General features: G+C 42.7%; 1 protein-coding gene across 1 annotated transcript; it reads right to left on the reverse strand.

The window, feature by feature from the left end:
* Positions 1-13,613: 13,613 nt before the first annotated feature.
* Positions 13,614-15,401, reverse strand: ndufa4a (NDUFA4 mitochondrial complex associated a). Its single transcript, XM_062408601.1, has 4 exons — positions 15,241-15,401; positions 14,519-14,607; positions 14,312-14,372; positions 13,614-13,911 (listed from the first exon to the last, which is right to left on the reverse strand). Exons 1-4 carry the CDS (start codon positions 15,280-15,282, stop codon positions 13,855-13,857), a joined length of 249 nt encoding a protein of 82 aa, XP_062264585.1. The 5' UTR covers positions 15,283-15,401; the 3' UTR covers positions 13,614-13,854.
* Between the last annotated feature and the right edge of the window lie 887 nt (positions 15,402-16,288).

The raw sequence follows: 16,288 nt of genomic DNA on the forward strand, positions 1-16,288 counted from the left end.
ATCACCGTAATAATCGATTGTGGGATCTATATTTAAATGACATATGAGCACAGTATATTGATACAAACCTATGTGCTTTGAGTTATTGTGGTAGGAAATCCATCCTTTCGGCAGCTTGTAATAAATAACATCTCAAGGCTATGTCAACAAACAACCTGGGTCATCAAATAGAGGCCAACTGCACATCTATTAGGACTAATGATCATAAATAGATGGACATTGGGGTCTGTGGGGAGCTGAGATTAAACCCAGCAGGCGGCAGAGGCAAATGAGACAGAGGCAATGGTGCCACCGCGCACATAAAAAACAAATCAGAAGCAAAATGATCTATGTACCGATCACCTGTTCTTCATTACGTGACCGCTGAGGTTTTTAGATGATGAATTTACAGAGAACATAACGTTTATACTTCAAATCTAAAAGTTAACCATGTAATGTGATTTTATTTTTCTTTATCCATGCATTTCACGTGATGTCTTCAAAGCAATATATAGGAGCTTCATTTGCATGTTATTTTGGGTAAGCCGACCACCGACTGCTGCTCCCTTTAAAACTCATTCAGAGATTACAGGAAATATAGAGCAACCCCTTAAATTGGATTCCTCTTCTTTTGAAGGGAATACAACTCAAGGGAGGGATTTTGTTTACAGGCAAAGTAGTAAAGACCATAAACAACAGAAAGAGTCGGAAGAATAACATCAATACGAAGCAGTATGAATTAAAAGGAGTTTGACCAGTTATAATGAGCAAGATTTCAGAATGATGCATCTAGTAGAAAGGGGATCATTTGGACAAAATCTCCTGTCCTGGGTCTTTAAACATCATAAACACCAGTATGCTAGTCTGTTCTCTGCACTTATAAAAAAAAAGAATTGCAGATGTTCCATGTGCCAAGATGCATTTGTGTTTTTGTGGGCAATTTGCATCTTATTTGATTAAATATTGTACATTAACGTTACATTTACATTTTGGCCACATATCTCCTGTGGTGACTGAGTGAGACGTCAAACTGCATCCGCAAGATTGTCCTGTTACAATCGACACAGAAATTACAAATCTACGAGCTGCACTTTGCCCTTTTAGTTTTATTGTTTGGGTGCACTTTACAGGGACGTCAAATCTGACAAGAATCTGATTAAATGTAACGGCGTGGGTATAATTATGTTACGGGACAGACGAAAGGCTCTCCAGGAGACTAATGTGCCTGTGTTTGCTGCTCACTCGACTTCAGATGGGAGCCAGTGGGCCTAATTGGCTGCATACAGCCTAATCTGACTTACTGGATTGTCTTGCTTAACATTTTATCCCCATCCTTGTATCAATTTTCAACTAAATTAGCCTGGTCCACCAGAGATGTAGCAGAATTAGGCGGTGAGGGGGGAGAGGCTGGGCTGCTATCATCGCACTTCACTCCAGTGTCACAGTTTCCACAGTAAAACACCAAACAGCAGCTCATTCAGAGGCTAAACTATACAGATGTGTGATGTTAAACCTTTCACTGTGTTACAAAAGGGTACAGAGGTCCTGACTTAGTTCCACCAAATTTGCAGAGAAGCTACATCGCCCCCTATAGGCGAGATCCACTGTGATGGGCAGTGCATTCCTGGGCCGAGACTATAGGATTTCTGAAGCTCTGGGTGACATCATTGCAGCGTTGCCCCTCTACACATTGTGTGTGCACCACGACACCGAGGTGAGTTACAACCTACATTGTATTTCAATAATGAACAAACTAATATAATAGGTCTTTTGATTCAATCCAATTTCTAAGGAGAACAGGGGGGAGATGTCAGTTATCTTCATCCTATCACATGCAGGAAGGGTGATTCAGTTCCCTTCAGTTTGTTTAGTTAGCCCAACAACAGAACAGCTCATTAAAAAAAAAACCTGACCTGTTAAAAAGGTTATATGATAATTAACAATGAGCAGGTTCGTTATAAATCTCTGTTGTGAGCTACAACAATCAAATCAATAAAAGATTATTATTACTTAAAGTAAACATTACACTTCAAATAACCATTGAGTCAAGGTTAAAAAGAGCAAATTATAAACAGAAATATGAACCTATAATACAAACAAATCCAAAGCTGTTAGGGAGCTTTGAACATATCTCAATCATGACTTCTCAAAGTGGCACTTTCCCAGTGGGAGATACGCAAAGTGCTACGAGCACTAAGATTAATGTGCTCAAATACATTCCTACCAGGGCACATCTGAGTATCAAGAATGTAGTGTATAGCGGAGCATGATGTTCTGTGGCCAACCAGCCAGAGTGAAGGAAGTGTTTATTCTTATATTGTGATGGATATTAGGCATTGGCTAGAATGTATCAGTATCTGTTGCATTGAACTCTAACCTAGTTTAAACCTGCATACAAATGTTATAAAATAGAATAATATTTTATATATATATATATATATATATATATATATATATATATATATATTTATCAATATATCAACAGAATGGGAGCACTTATTTGTAAAAGGTAAAACAAATAAAAAAAGATTACACTAAATCCAATGTAGGGATGCAAGTACAGGTACCGGTTTCCAGTCCGGCAGCAACATTCTGCATCGGCTCCAGATGTGACAGGGACAAACAAGTGTATTACAGTAAATCCAGCTGTGATGAAATGAAGGGATTTGAGACAAACCATCAGGCTTTTAACACAGAGGAGGAGTGTAATTGTTCTGAATCAGTTTTCAAAATAGTTTCAGGTAAGGAGACACTAAAAGAGAGTAAAAAGTATTTTTTAAACTGTGTTGACCTGATCTCTAAAGAAAAGTTTGATTCATGTTTAAAAACTTTATCTACCAAGGTACAAATATGTTTGTCTTTAAGTGTTAACGGCTCTGTGCTGCCCAAAAAAATTCCTCCATACCCACAGCCGTGAATAAAAGTTTGTATTTCTGGCCTACATCTTTGTACAGAGTTTTGAAAACAGACGTCCACCGGTGAAAAGAGGTTCAAAAACCTGTTTGTGGAGGATCCTCTGGTGAACGGCGGCTTTAACCATTTGCAATGACCCTTGCTGACAATGGAACTTTTGTCCTCTGGATTTTTCTCTCCTCATTTACTGCCACCGCTCTTCTATTGACTTTTTCTATAATAAGGTATAAAATGTCCCAAAGATTCTTCAGAAAAAAAATCTCCCCACAATTTATTTCCCAGCCCTGATGTTTCGACTGAGTGTGACCTCTGAAACCTGCTGTTGCACAGTTTTCTCTCTATGTAGGCTACGGTATACGTTTGGCTTCAACTTGTTAACTTAACTGGTTCCTTCACACAACTCACATTGTGTCAAAATATAAAAATGTTTGCCTAATCTGTCGGATGATTGCATCCCTCTGATGACGTGACCACGCTTCACTTTTGCTGCTATTGATTGAGTATTGAACAGACAGCAGCGGGCAGTAGAGGAAGCGCTCCACAGAAACTTGAGTGCTCCTGATTTAGCTTAAATATAAAGTAACTTGATTAAAGTGCTGGGTAAAGGGACTTCAGATGATGGAGGGATGAAAGATTTAAAAAAGGATGAAAGGACAAGATGGAGAGAGCTGTCTGAGCTCTGAGGACGAGGGGAAAGGAAAGTTGCCTTGGCTGTGGGCAGATGCTGGTTGCGGTGCCAGCTGGTGGGGGGTGGGCCCACCTGTCTCTGGCTCTCCCTGTCTCCCTCCTCTCCGCTGTGGAGGAAGCAACAGATGGAGTCCGAAGGTTCTGCTCCTTTCAGTCCAGCTCCCTCCCGCCCCGGCCGGACGGCAACAGGCCAGCGGAACATGGGTACCCTGCCCGGCCCCCAGCCCTCCAGCGCCACAAGGGTCAACTGTTTACAGAGTGGGGTCACCCTGCCTCCTTCCTGTCCCACAAACACTTTGGTGCCCCCCCGTGGATACAAGCAAAACTACATCTCCAAGCATAGACTGAAGCGCAGTTATTTGTTCTCTCAGACAAAAACATGCCCTCTCAAGGTCTATCAGCTCTGAAACTATCAAGACCGGAGTCTTTGTGTCAGCTCATCTTTCATTGAGAGAGAGAGAGAGAGAGAGAGAGAGAGAGAGAGAGATAGAGAGAGAGAGAGAGGGAGGGATGCCAAATTGGAAATGGTGTACATATTGATGTGGTTTTTATTATCCCCGGGGAGGGATTTGGTTGCATATTGATGCACGTGGACTGCGTGACAGCAAGATATGGAGAGGATTTGGAGGCAAGGGAGAGGTTAAAGGGTTGTGTCAAAACCCCAAACCACCGAAGTCCATCACAGCTTGACTCGGTGACCTTAACGTCTCTGGTTTTGTGATAAATCAATGCATGAGGTCTCTGAAGACACACGGCCAGCTCATTAGGGATCCTTTAAGGAGCGATCCACCCACACCAGTTGTGCCTCTGGAACTCCTAATAACCTCCTGCTATTAGTTTGTAACGATACACTCAGCTCTCCTAAAAAGGAGCCTATCCGAATAAAAAAGGGAAAACTTCCAACTGCTGTCCTTATATAAGCTCCTTTAGACCTCATATCTGTTCTCTATTATCTCTCTGTGGATTCATAAATTCTCCCCTGCTTGGATTTGACCAGAACCAGCCTTGATATTTGTGGGTGTCTGTGTTCATTAGCGGCAGAGCTGCATTATGACTAAAGTCCTCTCTCAGTAAGCAGCAGCAGCCGCCGCAGCAGCCTAACTAGGCTGTTTCTCCTCCCAGCAGCCCACACTCATCCCAGAGGTGCCTTTAGAGCGCATTAATGGATTCGCTGCTATTTCAGGAAGGAAGTTATGGTTGTGGCAAAACCTTCCTCTCAGCGATAAAGAAATCGGCACTCATCCTGGGCTACTTATCGATGAATAACTGACTTCTTAGATCTGGTGTTTTACTGTAAAGAGGTGAAAGTGCCTTTTTCCAAACGATGACAGAAGGGACAATTTAGCGCCCAAAGGAGGGAGGGGCCAAGATTCCTCGACAGCCCTGCAGACGAGATCGGTCTTTTCTCACTGGAGGGAATAGATTCCGAGGTTTCCTGCACTGGCTTTCAGGGTTCTTTTACAGCCTTGTGGTCTGCTGATACATTGGTTTAATGGAAATTATCTGGAGATTTTCCCAACGCACGAAAAACGAAATGAGTTTTCCACTGGCCTAAAGTATTCAGCTGTGAAAATAGAAAGACAGAGGGATGTGTAGCAGCAGTCAGTCCGTTTGGTATTATCTAGACCCGACAAAGCTTCTCAATTATCACCGAACATGAAATGAATCTAAAGAGACCAATTCTCGCCAAATAATCAAGCCATTATCATTCATGACTCAATCACAGTGGAAATTACCATGTCTCTGCTTGTGCCCGGCAGCACAGAGGAAAGAAATAATAAAAGAGCAGACATGTGAGAAAACAAAGGGACGTTAATGGAGCTCGAACCAGTCCCTGGCTCCGGTGGGACCGGTGTTCATGTGCGTCACTGGGGTTTGGCGAGATATGGGCGCTCTGCCATACCTGGGCCTGATTGAGTGCAAATTAAATCTTGTCTCATCATCTGAATGGAAGGCAAAGACGGAGCACAAAATGGCCAACAATCTATTTGTAGGCAATAGCTGTAAAGAAAAGCATATCAAGGGAGAATTTAGGCGAAGTGTACAATCGCATGTGTGTTACATCGAATATTATATCCTAAAGGCAAAAGAAGTACTATTGTCATTTTGTTTGTGGTTGGTGTGCTATTTATTTCCAATGGGTTGATGAAATTACATTTTGAGGTTATGTGAATGAATGCACTTGGATCTCTCCATGATCTGATGTCAATAAATGTGGACTTTGAACAGAAGTATGTGGTGACACCATAAACTGTGAATAAAGATGGACGACGTAGTTCCACCTCCTCCCACTATCCAGGGATAGGTACGCTGCCATTTTGTGCCAATGACGCTGTAATGAGCCAGAGTCTGCAGTATGGTCTAGAGATCATGGAGTGGAGTGGTGGTATCAAGGCCCCGCCAATGCACGCGCTCGACCAATCATGAGCTGCTGTCAATCATGGTGTTCCATCTAGTTTTAAAAGTTTTATCAGAAATATTTATAGGCCTACACATACATGCACAAAAGAACTACCTGCATAGCAGACACCATCTTTAACATGTAGGCTACTTTGACTTTGGTCTCTGTCCCGTCCACTAACATGGAGGACTCAGGGTTAATGACCTGTACTGCAGCGGGACAGTAGGGCCCTCCCATCGTCCATCTTTACTACAGACGATGGGTAACACAGGTTTTTGTCTGACGTGGTGAACGAGGGATGTCTGCTTTTCAATGGTCAGTTTCCAGGATACAAAGGGTTCTGTGTCTTTCCCCAATCGTAAATAATGGAATCAATGTTTTAGGAAACACTCTTATTCCCTTTCATGCCAAGAGTTGATTTAGAAGAGATCGATACAACTCTCTGACTGTTTTCCACTGAATATAAAATATGAGCAGGACTATTTCTTGGCCTGAACCGGCAACTGCTTGAAGTCTCTGCGTCGCTGCGAGGTTGCCAGGCAAATGGCGGCGAGCTCAGGATGTTATTCTCTTTCACAGCCAAGAATGTCTGGCACGTACAACTCCTGGGCATAACACCCGTGAAACCACTACGTGTCGTTTTCTTATAAAGCTTTGGTTATCGTGCCGACTAAACGAATGAGATGAGATGTATTAATTAGTTTGAGGTGGCACAAAGACTATTAAAGTTTGTGAATGGGCCTGACTTACGTGCGAGAGCGATATGCATCTTCTCCTCCACCTGCTGACTGAGACTCAATGAAGAGAAATGTTCAAAGTACAGAATATTCTTAAACCTGACTGAAATGTTGACTCACAATCCATCAAGGTTATAACTGTCTACCTGCCTTCCTCCACTGCTGCTCGGCTCGAACATGAAGGCCTCTGGTCATGGCAGTTTTGCTTCCATTTGATTTTCTGCCAAGCACATCTCTCCGAATTTGACGGAGAGATATTTCCGCCAAGGCTTCCAAATTTATCTTCGCTCTTCTTCACATGAAAAATATTAATTGAAGTAGATTTACAGACTGAGGAGGAGATGGTTCTGGAGGCCTGGGGGACACACTGGCACGATGGTTGTGGTTTGGTTAGCTGTGTGGATCGGCTGTTTGGGTTTGATTCTTTTCACATCACGGTTCGGCCGAGGTATTTCTGTGTGGAGTTTGCATGTTCTCCACGAGTCTGCATTGTTTTTCTGTGGACACTCCAGCTTCCTCCCACATTCTAAAAACATGCAGCTTATTACCTCCACCAAGGAGGTTGTGTGTTCACCCCTGTCCTTTGTTTGTTTATAAACATGATTATGAAAAGCAACGACTTGACAGATTACCATGAAACCTGGTGGCAGGATGTGGTACGGGTCACGGAAGAACCTATTAATTTATGGTGCGGGAACCATTTTTTTCCTAAGGAGGAGTATGTGGATCTTCATGAAAGATCATCTGGCACTTTAAGAGGACTGATATCTATGAGAGTGAGACATTTTGGTGCGACTTGATTCAATTTAAAGGGACTATTTGGCCTTGGCAGTGGTTTTGGCTCTATAGAGTTCCAGTATGTAGGGTGGTTTGTGGATATGTGTGGACATTATGTCTGGACAGTTCTTGGTGTGTGTGTGTGTTGGTATGTGGACATGGCCGTTTCTTTGGTGTGTTTGGTGGTGTGTGGACATGGACAGTTTTTGGTGTGTTTGGTGGTGTGTGGACATGGCCAATTCTTTGGTGTGTTTGGTGGTGTGTGGACATGGACAGTTTTTTGGTGTGTTTGGTGGTGTGTGGACATGGCCGTTTCTTTGGTGTGCTTGGTGGTGTGTGGATGGCGTGTGGATAGCGTCTGGCTGCTGGTGTCAGCACGGCTCTGATCAGCTGTTGGCAGGCGGACGAGCGGGCGGTCTGTCCCTGCAGCGGCACCCCGGGTCGAAAGCCGGTTTGAAGTTTAATGATGCCAGCTGCCAGCTCCGCCAGGCTGTGAGTGCTAACGAGCTGGCACTGGCGGCGGACTGGGCCTCGGCGGCAGCACCTGGGAATGTAGCACACGTTTCAGGGGGGCGGGGCTCCACCGGGGCTGTGGAGGGGCCTGCTGGAGACCCAGGACGGCATCGAGAGGCCCCGCATCTCTTTGAAGAGCGCCCCAATTTCCATATTTCATTACACACGGCTGACTGACAAGGCCCAGCCAGATGTTCTATTTTCAGCTATTTAAATTTTGACCTGCTTTCCTACCATGGATGCAAAAAAGAAAAAAGAAAGGGATTTCATGGAAACACAGACGCCAGGGAACGTAGATCTGGCATCTCTGTTATCCCCGTCCTCGTAACGCATCCAGGGAGTAATCACACATCAAATATTGCTCTTTAACTTTTTCAATATCTCAACTGTTCTTTTTCATTACAGACATTTGTTTGACAGTCTGTCCTCGGGGCTTCACTGTCTTGCTCAAGGACACGTTAACAAGTCAACTCTGCTTGTTCCAGGGATCAAACCTGAGGCCTTGTATTTATGAGACAGTCTCTAACCATCCAGCCGGGCCGCCGCTGAATTGGCTCCCAAAGTGAGTGATGCACGCTCCGGAACAGCCCATAAAGCACGCCCGCACGGCCCCTCTGTCCCTGAGATAGCGGGGATGATTAATTCCTGTGGTATTCCTGTTGAAATGGCTGTTAAATTGTAGCGTCCTTACTCAATCCCTCATGCAAAAATACATCGACAACCCTGACCTTTTTGTGCATCTGCTGCAAATGGCACTTTGTCATCCCGAGTGACCAAGCCCAAGGATCAATGTGGTTGTGTTAGAATAAAACGTCCATGATGAACTTGCTGTCTGATTGGCTGTGCGCGCGTGTGTGTGTGTGGGGGGGGGGGGGGGGGGGGGGGGGCTTAATGAGTTAAACAAGTTAAACTCTTGAAAGAGGAGGAAGGAGGGAGAAGAAAGGAGGGATAAAAAAGAAAGCTGGGGTGAACACACAGAAAGAACGAGTGGAGAACGGCTCTGAGTCCGACTCCAAGTGGCAAAACATGAGAGGCACTCTCTCTGAGAGAAACAGAGGGAAGAAGGCTTTCGCTCATTATACTCACACACAGCTCACAGCAGGGGACGGAAAGCGGTTTATTCCTTCAGTAAAGCGTCTGCGAGCGTGTGTGTGTGTGTGTCTGTGTGTGTGTGTGACTGACTGATATCAGAGAAGTAATTGAAAGGTAACCAAGGCAATACAGAGGGAGATTTGAGACAGAGATAAACGAAAACTAACACTGTGCATCTGTACGTGTGGCCACTGCAGACATGTTGAATTTTTACTCTTCTGCGTGTTGAGTTAACAGGGAACACGCTACAGAGGGTTTATCATCTGCATGTCTGCCGTTTACAGACTCGCAGCAGGAAGATACGGCGACATAGTCTTTGAGTGTTTGGGTGATGAGAGGAGGAGCAGTTAAGCGGGGGAGATAAAACAGCTCCGAGTTTATGATGAGTTGTTTAGTCGCAGTTCAGTCGTGTTTTGGGAACACATCCTCGTCATCTCTTGTGCCCCTGCTACTTTTCAATCTGCTAAAGTGCCAATGTGGTTCCCAGTATGGTTGTCGCGACCCCCTGGCAGGTCACATGGAGCTAGTGGGCGGGGGGTTGGGGGGGGGTCGCAAGATGATTTCCAGGAAGAATGTCACTCAGTGGAGCACATGTCCCTGCCAAGGATCAAAAGTCCCCTATGACACCACATTAAGATTTGGATTTGGATAAGGCGCAAAATTACAAGATTGCACACCCTCATAAATATCCGTTGCCTAAACATGTCAGATTTTTTCTTCATTATCCATGAATTATCCTCTGAGAAATGAAGGGAAAATATTGAAGATCCTATATCTCACAATATTGGGAAAAAGGGGGGGGGGGGGACTATTTGACGTTGCATCTTTTAGCCAATTAACTGTCTTGTGTTTTGTGCCCACATGACAGAACATTAGACATGATTGACAGAATCACTTGCAGCAGGTCAATTTACAGCATCACAAGAAACATTGCAACATGCGCACGTTGTTTTTTATCAACTAGTTCAAATCAATATCTTTTGTATGCTTGGAGCATACAGTGGGGGTCCCAAGTCTGTTGTATCTTTATTTTGGGTGTCGATGAAGCTGGGGACACCTTGTGCAAACCAGCGGTTTCTCTCAGTTACAAGGACAAGACGGGATTTCACAAGTGGAATAACCTTCGATCAGACGAGTCAGTGTCCTCTTTTAAAATCTTTTATTAAATGGCTTTCAATTAAATGTTTTATTGGTTTATCGGCATCGACTTGTTCCCACTTGCAATTGAACTATTCTTTTCAGATCCGTGAGGTGCTTTGCAAACCAGTTAGAATATGTAATTATTAATATTTAGTATTATTTTTATTATTTAGACGTTCAAATGTTCTAAATATGTGATTTTCATTTGTCCATTTATGGTATTAACATCTCTTTTAGTAAACCTTTTGGGATCAGGTCCATTCAAATTATAGGTAGGATGGGAAAATATAAATTAAAACAATTTCATATTTATAATCCCTATTTGACTAATTTAACACTGATGCCTTTAACAATATTACATTTATTTATAGTTTTTTAAACATTGAGATATTTTCTTCAACAGTTATGTTTTCTGTAGTTATAAAACAGTGAGCTACATTGATGTCAACTGCATTTAATTCTCATGGCGGATAATAGTAATAATATATCAAGTATACAATGAAGATGCTATGTTAGTAATAATGGAGCAGGAGTCTCTAAACACACACACCCACACACACACACACACACACAGACACACACAGACACACACACACAAACACACACACACCTGGCTCCTGGGCTGACAGACCTTTGGCTTGACCTTTCGAAAGTAAATCTTAAGCGGGAGCGATCGCCTCGCGCCTCGGCCCACATTATTTTGCCTCATTATTTTTCTCCCACTGTTACCTTTGCAGGTTGGCAGGAGAGGGGTGGATTCAACAGCAGGGGGTGAGGGGTCGCGGGGAGGAGGCTAAAGATGCAGGTCAGATTGGCTACTACAGTTGTGTCCTCGGAGAATTCTCCAACACAAAAGCCATTTGAACTCTGACCCCTCCAGCTGTCTGTCAAAAGCTGACCCTCGGTGCTGACGCTTATCTACCGTAATGATGAGGAGAGATCCACAAACAGTACTAATGGAGCAGACAGCGACTGCTCAGCTTTAATGTCAAGTAACAAAACATACTACATGCGCGATGAAAATCAATCTTCTCTGCAGCGTCACAATTATCCACATCTCTACAACCGAAGGAAGACGCTGATTGACATCATGACTTTTAGATCATTGACAAAAATGGACTGCTTCATTACCTCCTCTACAGAGCTAATGTTTCCATCACTTTGTGTCTGCCTGTCAACAGGATGAGACAAAAACTACTGAGCCGAGGGGCGGGGTCTCAGACAGGAAAGAACCCAATACCTTTTGGAGGACATTCAGACAGGCCGATGCAGGGATACATTTATTTTAACTTTCTAAGCAAGTTTGTGAACTTCTAAAGAAATAATGCCAAGATCTTTATTAAAAATCGGGCATATTGAGGGGACTGTTTTTTATGAGTGTGTGCAGTGTGGTGGTTCATGTTGATTGAAATTAAAGTTGGGCCTGTTGGCGTAGGCATGTGATCTTCTGAGTTTCAGCCTATTCTTGATATTTGGATTCTAAATGTTTTGGCCAAACATTGTCGCCCCCTTTTCCAGTATCTCAATTATTTTTGTCATGACATAATGTTAAGACATTCATGGTTTTCCAGAGTTTTTGTTTTTTTTTTTACAGTCAGAGCTACAAAAATCGAGTGGTTTTCATTCTTCAGCAGTAGCAGTACTTTTGTACAAATGAACAGCAATAATTCAACATTAACCGATCAAGACAATAGTCTGAATAAGACACTGCCAAGTAGACAGCATATTCTGATTATCTAAACCCGAATAAGGTCACACTCACATTTAGCAAGGACTGAATTAAGAAATGTGGACTATTCTGACTTAAGTCACAGTATGTAGACACGTATGTTTTGATCACATATTGGGAGATATCACAGCATTGTGTGAGATGTGCAGGAGTTACACCTGCTTGAAGTCAGACTACATTCTGTAAACGGAAATATTTTATTAGCGATGCATGTAAACATCATAATCGAGATGTCTCATTCAGAATAAGGTCAAATTATTTCCATCCATGTAAATAGTCACTGATGTAAAAACGTTAATATCGTAAACATAATTTCACAGCACTCTGCACTTAATGTACTGTTCAGACTCTTCCTGTAAAACTGTAAATGTCTGTAGCTTCCAAAGCAGATGTTTCATTTCGGAATTTAACTGTTCGCTCAGGTTTGTGATTTCAGTTGATATTTTATAAAAACCCTGAAATATTTTTAACTAAATTTTGCCTTATAATAAAACATTGGATACAAAGACAGCGTTATAAAACCTTATTAAACAGTTGCAGCATTAAGGTTGTATTTATGGTATTTTTTGCATTTTCCCATCAACCATTCGGTTGCCAGTGTTTGCTGTACAGACCCTTGTTTTCATTTTCCCTCTGTTCAGCTGAACATCACAGGTTACATCCAAAGATCAAGGCGCTTATGTAAAGAAATGGCATTTGTGGTGTTACTTCCATTTTTGAAAAATGTTTTTGAACCAGTAGTTATGTTGGTCTTGGCTGAGTGCTCACAGTGAACACACTGAAATTATTGCCATGTTCTAAAAACGAATCAATGTCACATACTGTGCCAGAAGTTAATTTTCATTTCTCCAGCTGAAAAGGAGAAAGAACGAGACACGTGTAGCACGTTCCAACAGTGGAGCGACTGAGTGAAGATTAAGACGTGGGCTTCTATTCAAATACGAAGGTCTCCTTGACATTTCCCTGCACTGCGTCGGCTGCTCATCCATGTCACAATTCTCCAAACTGCAGATGGAAAAGCGCGACCTGATGACATTTACAAACTCATCTGGCTGAGAGCGATGGCATTCTATAAAGGGAAACACCTCCAAATATCCACCTCACAGTCCTGGCTCCACCGCCTTGTGCTACACGTGAACATGTTATTGCTTCAAAGCAAACAGCACTCAACCTTTGCAGGGAGTGATGTGTTCTATCTCAGTCTTCCTTTTAAAGTATACGACTACACTTTCTCCTTTGCGCATGTAAGACTATGCAGAAGCAGCACAGGGTGACCAGTAAGCCTATTAACGCTTCTCTGCAGCTTCAAGGCTGCCACCAGAGGGAGCCCTCTGCTCACTCGTGACCAGGGTAAAGTCTGCCCCCTTCCATGCGATAAGGTTCTGGACAGCAGCCAAGAATAGTGTGGCACACAAGTCACCAGCAGTTGGGTTTACGGCAGGACGAAGGTGAAATGAGGTGAAAGCAAAACCCAAACAGCAACAGCAGAGCAGGACTGTAAACAAAGAGTGAACTGAGGGACCATGCAAATAAATACATGATACACACTTGTGACCTTGCAAATTAAAAAAAACATGACTCGGGATCATGACTTAGGATCAAGGCCACTGAAAACATAAGTGCCGATAAATAAGACCACAATAAATGAAGCGCTTTTCTCTGTATGGAGGAGAAAAGACTCATTCACTTTATTGAGAGCGACTGACAATGACAAACAAAAGGAAGGGTTTCAAATAAAGCCAATGGGATGCAACGAAGAAGTTAAATATGAAATCATTGTGCGGGTTTAGCCTCTGCATCCCCAAAGGTTTCCAGAGAAAGTCCAAAACGGGGCTGTGCGGTGGATCATCCCAACTTTGTGCCTTTGGTCCAGCAGATGTGACTCTTTAGAAATCGGGACCCTCCTTCTTCAGCTTGCTGTAGTCGATGCCGACTGCGTAAAACTGAGAACACAATTGTTTTTTAGCTCGAGTCCAAACACAGACATTTCACATACGAATAAAGTTCAGGTGACTTGGCACAGAATGATGCCCAATACGTTACAGAATCATTCAATTTCAAAAGACAGGAGAGATCCAGTGTCTCGTAGGAACTCTTATTACTTTGGAGGAAGAGTGAACAGTTAATGACTCCACCAGATGTATTACCACAAGGCAGAGTTAACCAGATTACGTAATTTGATTAATCAAACTGAAGGAAGAATCCCCAGCTCAGCATTAAGTCTGGCAAAGATCCATACTACGATCCCTAAATATAACAGCCTGTGTGTACATACTCCTTCAGTGACCACTTCAGCACAGAAGAGTAACACTCAGCAGAAACAGGACTTTAGGAAAAACACACCTTGTACTGGTAAGTGGGGGCCAGTTTGTTCCAGGGCTCTGGGTTGTTCTTGCGATCCCAGCTGCAGAGGACAAGATACGTTAAAAACAGAATCTGCAGAGACAGTGTGACATTTTCATATATTACACAACTTCTTACGCAATCACAGAATACTCAGAAATAAAGAAGGTAGGTAAATATGAGATCATGCGTGTCGAGGGTCATTACCAGACATCTGGGTTTCTCAAAGCCAGACGAGCCAGGTAGGACATGGACATGACGACTCCTCCGCCGATGAAGATGAAGAGGGGGATGAGCTGGAAGTGACAGACATGATGGTGAGAGGTGTTGTTAAACTTCAGAAGAGATTTGCACAGCTCTGTATGAGAGAGCGCAGAGAGAGGGCTGACAGGCTGTGGACACTAACAACACTGCGATCACACACAAAGCACAAGGTGGTCGACATTAAACTAAATATACTCAGTCTGCTTTAAATAAGTTAAAAACTCAGGTCGTTTCTGTATCTCCCGTCGCTTCCTGACGGGCTGAACTTCAGCTAGCCCTGCTTGCTAACGACCCCCAGTCAAGCTAGTAGCTGCTAGTTCCAGCACAGCGGAGCTTCCCTGGTCAAAATTCATTCGTGACCTGATTTGACTCCAAAGAATCAACTGCCACAAGTCAACACACACATGTGAAGTCTGGGAAATGTTTATTCATCCACATCTGTGAGAGACCAACAGTAAACACGATAATTTCAGAACGATTTACACGATTTCTCAAAGTCAGAGCGGTCAAACTCGGAGCGCGACTAGCTAGCCGACGCTAACTAGTCCAACCAAGCTAAGTTAGCTGAAGAGGCTAAGCTAGGTTAGCCTGAAGAATTCACAGATGCTTGAAGAAGCAAAGCCTCAAACCCGAATCTTTAAGGGATAAAAGTGGAGTTTACTCACAGCTGGATGGCTGGTCAGCTGTTTGCGGACCGTGCCGATCATTTTGAACGCGTGAGGAATCCGATTTAGCGGAGCTTGAACAGAAATAACCGTAATACCACCAGTCGCCTCGACACCGTGCGCGATTTAACGTCAGAGGCCGAGGGGAGAAAGTAGGAAGCTTCGAATAGTGCCTGCGCGAATGTCGAAATAAACCTCACTTATTATATCATATGCGGTGTTTATAAAGTATATTTGACTACATATATGTATAAAAACTGAGAAATTTCACCTGGTTTCATCTAATTGTGCCCGTTTTATTTTCAGACAGAATTTCCATAAAATATTTTATTCTGGCAGTTTTCTTAATGTTGCTATATTCACCTGCTTTCAACCAGAAACAAAACTAAATCCAGCCAAATACAAACACTGAAAATTATTTATATTGTTCTCATTATTGAATGTGTAGGATATTTAATGTACTGTGTGTATTCGATCCTGTTTCATATACTTTTGATGCATTTATATCAAGTATTAATTACTGCAGTATATTATTACGTAGATTTACTTAATAATACATACAAGTGGTGGATTTAATAATAAATGTTGTGGAGATAAGATGACCTTACCTCAGGGGTGGGCAAGCTTTACTATCGAAAGAGCCATTTTGCCCCCCTTCCCTCAACCTAGGGAAGGGGGGGTTGCAGCTCTGTCTGGAGCTGCAAACTATATTTTATAACACAGGTTATAAAGTTATATATATAGTTATACAATATGTATAAAAACTATAGTTTGTTGCATTTATTAAATTATAGAATGAAAATAAAAAAAACTGTTGACATTTAGCTGCTATTTTTTGCCTGTTACAAAAAAGGAAAACACCAAACTCTTATGAAGAGGAGAACATAATACATGTGTAGGCCTACTTTGAAATAAATGAAACACAGAACTATGCTATTTTTGCTCATCTCCAGCTTGGTACTTTTCAGCAGATACTCTGTGCTTGCTCTTGAAATGTCTTTAAACATTACATATTTTTGTGTTTGCTAATTCCTCGCTATATATCAAG

This window comes from Platichthys flesus, chromosome 16, assembly GCF_949316205.1.
Source record: "Platichthys flesus chromosome 16, fPlaFle2.1, whole genome shotgun sequence".
Classification (NCBI taxonomy): domain Eukaryota; kingdom Metazoa; phylum Chordata; class Actinopteri; order Pleuronectiformes; family Pleuronectidae; genus Platichthys; species Platichthys flesus.